The following is a 7383-nucleotide window of genomic DNA, read 5'->3' as shown; positions in this document are numbered from 1 at the left end:
CGAGAGCACCCTTACCTGCCGATCTATAAATTACGTCTCCATAATCTAGCATGGATGGTGATCTGAATCAGGGTTAGTTTGGAGTCATGGGGATGACAAGGTAAACACGTCACAAGATAAGAAGAGCAAGCTTTTGTTTTCATTTTTTGCCTTTATTGTAGTACATTTAAAAAATCATTGAGTTAATTTCACTTAATTAAAAAAGACGACCCCATACTGATAATGTTTTGACCACATTTTGTAAGTTGTAATGGTAATGAGACCTTTCAATCGGCACCTGAGTTAGGTTCTTTGGTTACAGCCAGTCGACATGGAGACTGAGACTGACAAGTAGTACAATAGCAAACATCATATTATCACAACAGGACATTACTGCCTCTCATTGAGCCCTTAAGAATGGCGAGCAACAGATATTGTTGTTTGCAAATCCATTACATTTACATTTTACATTTTTAGTCATTTAGCAGACGCTCTTATCCAGAGCGACTTACAGTTAGTGAGTGCACACATTTTATTATATTGTATTTTATTTAATACTGGGAACAACATAACATCAATAACATGTATTTTACAAATCAGACTAAAATAATCCACGACAAAGGCAAAACTGCAGTAGGTGGAGACTGAACTACATTAATAATCTGTAATTAATATTACTTTGTAATAATGTGTAATTCACTGTCCTGTGTCTGCTAATCAGTGTAACTGTTGCCAGACGAGACCTGGCAAGGCCAGCCGCTAGATACAGGTAGTTCTAAACATTACATTAGAATGTGTAGTCAGTAGTCACGTTAATGCGGGTTTGTCCCTGGCCTAGCGGATGTTTAATAAATGAAGATGTAAACATTTTTTTACACACGGTGAGAGGCAGATTGGAAGCCCACGCAAGCCCAGGGATGTAGCTCAGTTGGTAGAGCATGGTGTTTGCAACGCCAGGGTTGTGGGTTCGATTCCCACGGGGGGCCGGTATGAAAAAAATAAAAAATAATGTATGCACTAACTGTAAGTCGCTCTGGATAAGAGCGTCTGCTAAATGACTAAAATGTAAATGTAAATGTACCCCGATGATTGTGGTCCTCTGTAGCTCAGATGGTAGAGCATGGCGCTTGTAACACCAGGGTAGTGGGTTCGATCCCCGGGACCACCCATACGTAAAAATGTATGCACACATGATTGTAAGTCGCTTTGGATAAAAGCGTCTGCTAAATGGCATATAATTATTATCATGGAGCGGGCAGTCCTTCCCCGGGAGGAAGAGCAGTTATGGATGTTATTCAAGATAAAAAATGTGGCCCCAAATGAACCAATAAACACTGCATTGATCTCCCAGAGACTGACAAGCCTCTAATCAATCAATTTTATCTGGTCGTTTAGCAGCTTGCTTCCAGGTGAGTGAGGCCTCTGAGGAGATCCGGAGCAGCAGGACCCCTACTGCCACAGTGGTTAGCCCACACAGCATGCCCAGGCAGTCTACCACACCCACTGTGGTCCACTCTCTGAACAGGATGGCTGAAGCTGTGATGACTGTAGATGTGAAGGTCACGTAGTAAATGGCTTCAAACATGTTGGCGCTGTAGTGCTCCAGAGCCTTGTTGATGAAGGTGAACTGGATGAGGATGCTGACGGCCAGGGTTCCCAGTAGACCCAGGAAGAGACCCAGGGCTTGGCTGCTGGAAGGCCCCCCGCTGAAGGCATCCTGGGCGGCCAGGCCCAGTCCCTTGCTGCTGGTGACTGTGAAACTCCCCAGGAGGGAGCAGATGGATACGTACACCATGATGTTGGACGTGCCGTGAGCTGGGGCCACCCACACCATCAGCACAACCAGCAGTAGGACCACCAACGAGGCATAGGTGACGAACACTGCATGGAGAGAAAAAACTTCACACTCAGTATTATTGTCTCAATTCAACTTAGATGTAAAGTCCCCTATTTAGAGGACTTTGAGCAGTTCTGGGCCGGTTCCGACCAACATTTCTGTGTTCAAAGCACTCTGTGAACGGTGCAACTGTAACCGGTGTGAAATGGCTAGCTAGTTAGCGGTGCGCACTAGTAGCGTTTCAATCGGTGACGTCACTCGCTCTGAGACCTTGAAGTAGTTGTTTCCCTTGCTCTGCAAGGGCCGCTGCTTTTATGGAGCGACGGGTAACGGTGCTTCGAGGGTGACTGTTGTCGATGTGTGCAGAGGGTCCCTGGTTCAAGCCCAGGTAGGGGCGAGGAGAGGGACGGCAGCAACACTGTTACACAACGTCAATTGCTGTGAACTCAGCAAAAGAGCCGAGTCTCCAGGTTCAGGCGCTGCCTGCGAGGAGCTGAGATGGAGAGTGTGAAATCTGACACCTCATTTGCATAGGCTCAGGCTGTGACGTGTCACATTTTCTGGCCCATCCAGATAAAGGATTGATTTCCTCTGGCTGTGAACCTTGGAGCCCCGTTTGCAATACCGCATATGAAAGGGGAGAGCCTAAGGAACATCTCGCTGTGATATTCTCAGACGAATGAGAAGCTCTCAACATGAAAAAATACAGAATAATTTTGTAGAATTGGAACAAGACTACTTTCTCTTGGTAAGAGAGCGATGCAGAGTGGTGCAGAGCGATGCAGAGCGATGCAGAGCGATGCAGAGTGGTGTCTCTGTCTCAGAGGACAAAGGGCGGAACATTCTCTGTCATCAGTTATATGAAATGGTGCCAATTTTGTACTGTCACTAAGTATGATCATATTTACTTTACAGTTATAAGAAATGTGAAATCTTATAGTAAGTAATTTGATTGTTATTATATTTAGAAAGCATTTTAATAATTTCAAGCCCTATTTCCCCACTTTTGTTGAATAGGGAAAAAATAATGTATGATTTTTCATAATATTTGTATTATTTACATTTTAGTCATTTAGCAGACGCTCTTGTCCAGAGCGACTTACAGTTAGTGAGTGCATACATTATTTTTTATTTTTTTCATACTGGCCCCCCGTGGGAATCGAACCCACAACCCTGTCGTTGCAAACGCCATGCTCTACCAACTGAGCTACATCCCTGCCGGCCATTCCCTCCCCTACCCTGGACAACGCTGGGCCAATTGTGTTATGATTTAACTGGATTAGAACCCAAATGCAGACAAGTACACCAAGCCAGAGAAGGTTTAACAGGTTTATTTACAATGTTCAATAGTCCAGGTTTCCGAATATAGGGGAAGAGCAAGTCCAGGTTACAGGGAGGGTAACAGATCCAGGTCAGGGCAGGTGTGGTACCGTAATGTCCTAGTGTCCGTGGTGAGTCCAAAAGAGAGGTCCGGTAGTGGAGAGCAGGATGGTGGTGGCAGGAGTGAAGCGGAGGCAGGAGTCAGGTTCCAAATATATGGTCGTCTTGACTATGATCTGACGATGAGTGGTAAGTTTGACCGGGTCTTAAAGGCTGAGGTGATTATGGTGAATGAGCTGCAGCTGGAACCCTGACTCCCGCACACCAGACTTCACTCCCTGCAATCAAGGACAGACAGAGGGGAGGGAGAGAGCAGAGAGCTACCTAGCAGCAGTAGGCCTAACAGTACCCCCCCTCTACGGACGCCACCTGGCGGCCGACGGGGTTTACTCGGGATGTAACCTATGAAACTCCTCGGACCAGAGCAGGATCCACAATGAAGCTCCTGGGCACCCAGGAACGTTCCTCAGGACCATAACCCTCCCAATCCACCAGGTACTGGAAACCACGACCTCGGCGCGAACATCCAGAAGTCGCCGGACAGTGAGACCGGACCCCCACCCACGATCCTGGGCGGAGGAGGGGGACGAGAGGGCGGGCACAGAGGGCTAACCGACACAGGCTTAATCTGGGAAACATGAAAGGTGGAATGAACCCGTAGGGAGGCAGGAAGCTGTAGCTTAACCGCGCAGGGGTTAACAATAGACAGTATCTTGAACGGTCCTATAAAACGAGGCGCCATCTTCTTAGACTCCACCTTCAATGGAAGGTCCCGTGACTTCAGCCATACCTCTTGACCAGGAGAGTAACCAGGAGCCTGGGACCGTGACGGTTGGCTTGCCTCTGCATGTGCGCCGAAGCTCGGGACAGAGCTACCCTGGCCTTCCTCCAGACCTTGAAGCAGCGGCGCATGTGGGACTGCACCGAGGGTACCGCCAGTTCCCTCTCTTGGGAAGGGAACAGGGGAGGTTGATAACCCAGAGCACACAGAAAAGGAGACAAACCAGAGGAAGCGTTAGTCAAGGTGTTATGAGCATATTCCACCCAGGGGAGCATGGAGCTCCATGACCCAGGGTTAGACCCAGTGACACAGCGAAGAGCGGTCTCCATCTCCTGGTTCGCTCTCTCGGCTTGCCCGTTGGTCTGGGGTGATATCCAGAGGACAGGCTGGATGTAATACCCAAAGCTTTGCAGAAAGCTTTCCACACCTGGGAGACAAACTGGGGACCCCTGTCAGAGACAATATCCGTGGGTAGACCATGAGAGCGGAACACATGTTCAACCAAAATATCAGCCGTCTCTCTGGCAGTGGGCAGTTTAGGTAGGGCCAAAAAATGAGCGAACTTAGAAAAACGATCAATCACCGTAAGAATGACAGTCTTTCCAGACGAGGGGGAAGTCCAGTGACAAAATCCATAGCGATATGCGACCAGGGCCGGCTGGGTATAGGTAGAGGTCGTAGATGACCAGCGCTGGCCTGGGTGGAGTTTTTACTTCGTGCACATACCGTACAAGCAGCAATGAAGGCTCGAGTGTCCGCCTCCATCGTGGCCCACCAGAACTTCCGTCGTACAAAGTCAAGGGTCCGCGAAACTCCAGGGTGACAGGTAAGGGGAGACGAGTGAGCCCACTGAAGTACCTGGGAGCGAGCAGACTCAGGGACAAACATCCGGTTAGGAGGACCCCTCCCAGGGTCAGCTTGATGATGTTGAGCCTGTCTAACAATCCCCTCGATGTCACATGTGATGACCGCAATACTGCAGGTAGGAGGCAAAATGGGTTCATGTTGGTCAGATCATACTGTTATGATTTAACTGGATTAGAACCCAAATGCAGACAAGTACACCAAGCCAGAGAAGGTTTAACAGGTTTATTTACAATGTTCAATAGTCCAGGTTTCCGAATATAGGGGAAGAGCAAGTCCAGGTTACAGGGAGGGTAACAGATCCAGGTCAGGGCAGGTGTGGTACCGTAATGTCCTAGTGTCCGTGGTGAGTCCAAAAGAGAGGTCCGGTAGTGGAGAGCAGGATGGTGGTGGCAGGAGTGAAGCGGAGGCAGGAGTCAGGTTCCAAATATATGGTCGTCTTGACTATGATCTGACGATGAGTGGTAAGTTTGACCGGGTCTTAAAGGCTGAGGTGATTATGGTGAATGAGCTGCAGCTGGAACCCTGACTCCCGCACACCAGACTTCACTCCTGCAATCAAGGACAGACAGAGGGGAGGGAGAGAGCAGAGAGAGAGCTACCTAGCAGCAGTAGGCCTAACAAATTGCGCGCCGCCCCATGGGTCTCCCGGTCATGGCCGGCTACGACAGAGTCTCAGACCTTTCTAGAACAATGCAGCCTTACTAGTTATTGTTTATGGCCATCTCATGAAAAGTAATTACTTTTGGGTGTGTCTATTTAGGCGGAAATCTACATTTGCCGTTCAAGCAGTTAAAGAACCCCTCTTCAACAACAACATTAATCAGGGATCCTTGAGGAGGGCAGTTAAATGCACTATTTGATACTGTTACACAATTAACTCATATAGGAGCAGTGAATGGATGCGTCCCAAATAGCACCCTATAGTGTCCTATGGGCTCTGGTCAAAAAGTAGTGCACTATATAGGGAATAGGGTGCCACATCTCCAGGCCCCACCCACCTGGATCAGCCAGCCTCTCCTCCAGCTCCAGACTAGATGTGACGCTCTCTGATTTAGGGGAGTGAATGATGAGCACTACAGAACCACAGCAACACATCACACAGCCCAGCTTCCCCAGGACATCCAGCTGTTCCTGGAGGATATAGGAGGCCAGTACCGCCCTGGATCACAAAGCAAACATTTCAGTGATCAAAACAGTGAGGCAAACAGTCAGGCGTGCAGTTAGCTAGCTAGGTGAACATCATATCACCGTAACCCGTGTACTATAGCAAACATCACATTACTGTAAACACTCCCACCAGAAAACCAAAATACAGCAGTAGTCACACACTGAATGATAACATGCCAAGCAGCACCTCACCCAAACAGCACCCCCAGGGCTCCTAAAGGTGTGAGCACCACAGCAGGGGCTGCGTTATAGGCCAGGAAGTTCCCAATCTGGCCCACAATCACTTGTTTGGAGGGAGTTCACAAGAGGTCAGTGGCATTCATGAAATATGATCAATAATGAATTATATAATGTTTTGTTTTTGTTTTGTTTTTTACAAGTGTGCCCATGCGCAGTATCACATAAAAGCAATCGGTGAATAGTGATAGTTAATGTAGTAGTAAAATGTATTTATTATTAGGAAAATACTATACGTGAGACAGAATTACCCATGAGGATGTACTTCAGCTAATAAACGACAGGCGGCAATGTTAGCTAGGCTACTTACTGGAGAGTGTACCGCTCCACCATACGCCATCTTTTAGATAGGACCCACCTAAAAAAGAATGAAATACATGCAGTGTTTGTGCTATTAAAAAGTACAATAGTTACCCTCTGAATTCCATTTCAAATGATCATTTCTGCAGCGAAAGCTGCATTCATTTCTGCCGCGAAATCGCTAAAACAGTCATGAGGAAGCGAATGAAGTTGTTCCAGAGATCGTGTACTTCCTGTACAGTAGTACTTACTGTACTTACAGTGTACTTCCTGTACAGTAGCAATGTTGTCTGAGGATGTAATAGCAACAACATTGTAGCCAACAAATGACACTGCAAACAAATGAGTATTATACTTGGGATTCTTTTCCCAGCACTCTACCTCTTTTACGGGATCGTAATATTCCCTTTTTATGAAGCACAAACGTCGATCCATTGATGAAACTTGATATGACAGCTATCCATACACCAGCAGCAATATGCGGCGAAGTTCCTCTAATTTCTAAAGCCATCATTGATCACACATTTTCCCATAAGTGACACAAACGGTGGGTTGTCCAGCTAGTTAGTTAGGTTACATTTGTGACCAGGCGAGGCAAGTCCAAAGCACACTGTACATATAGCGCCCTCCATAGGTTGTCGTAGACAAATGCAGGTGATGATCTTTATTCTGGATGATTTACGGTGAGAATATCAGTGAAAAGACTAACCGGCAGGTAAGTATCAGTCACATAGTGACAATTTGATATGTATTCGAAAGTCTATTAAACATTTAGGCCTACACATCTACAAAGTCAGGGAGAGGATGGCAAATCAATATCTGTATCAATTAATAT

The 7383-nt window shown here is 47.1% G+C and overlaps 1 protein-coding gene across 1 annotated transcript; it reads right to left on the bottom strand.

The window, feature by feature from the left end:
• Positions 1 to 1194: 1194 nt before the first annotated feature.
• nipa1 (NIPA magnesium transporter 1) lies at positions 1195 to 7136 on the bottom strand. The gene is made up of 5 exons (XM_041890980.1): positions 6930 to 7136; positions 6559 to 6606; positions 6204 to 6294; positions 5843 to 6003; positions 1195 to 1860 (listed from the first exon to the last, which is right to left on the bottom strand). Exons 1-5 carry the CDS (start codon positions 7060 to 7062, stop codon positions 1349 to 1351), a joined length of 945 nt encoding a protein of 314 aa, XP_041746914.1. The 5' UTR covers positions 7063 to 7136; the 3' UTR covers positions 1195 to 1348.
• Between the last annotated feature and the right edge of the window lie 247 nt (positions 7137 to 7383).

Source organism: Coregonus clupeaformis, unplaced genomic scaffold (genome assembly GCF_020615455.1).
Source record: "Coregonus clupeaformis isolate EN_2021a unplaced genomic scaffold, ASM2061545v1 scaf0028, whole genome shotgun sequence".
Taxonomy (NCBI): domain Eukaryota; kingdom Metazoa; phylum Chordata; class Actinopteri; order Salmoniformes; family Salmonidae; genus Coregonus; species Coregonus clupeaformis.
This window is presented reverse-complemented; position numbering and strand designations above follow the sequence as displayed.

Bases quoted from the DNA above. Each gene is read 5' to 3' on its own strand.
- nipa1 (XM_041890980.1), bottom strand. From the start codon at position 7,062: ATGATGGCTTTAGAAATTAGAGGAACTTCGCCGCATATTGCTGCTGGT. The intron at 6,607-6,929 runs GTAGAGTGCTGG...ATTCTTTTTTAG, and splicing joins ATTACGATCCCGTAAAAGAG to GTGGGTCCTATCTAAAAGAT. The intron at 1,861-5,842 runs GTGGGTGGGGCC...CTCTCCATGCAG, and splicing joins GGAGAGGCTGGCTGATCCAG to TGTTCGTCACCTATGCCTCG.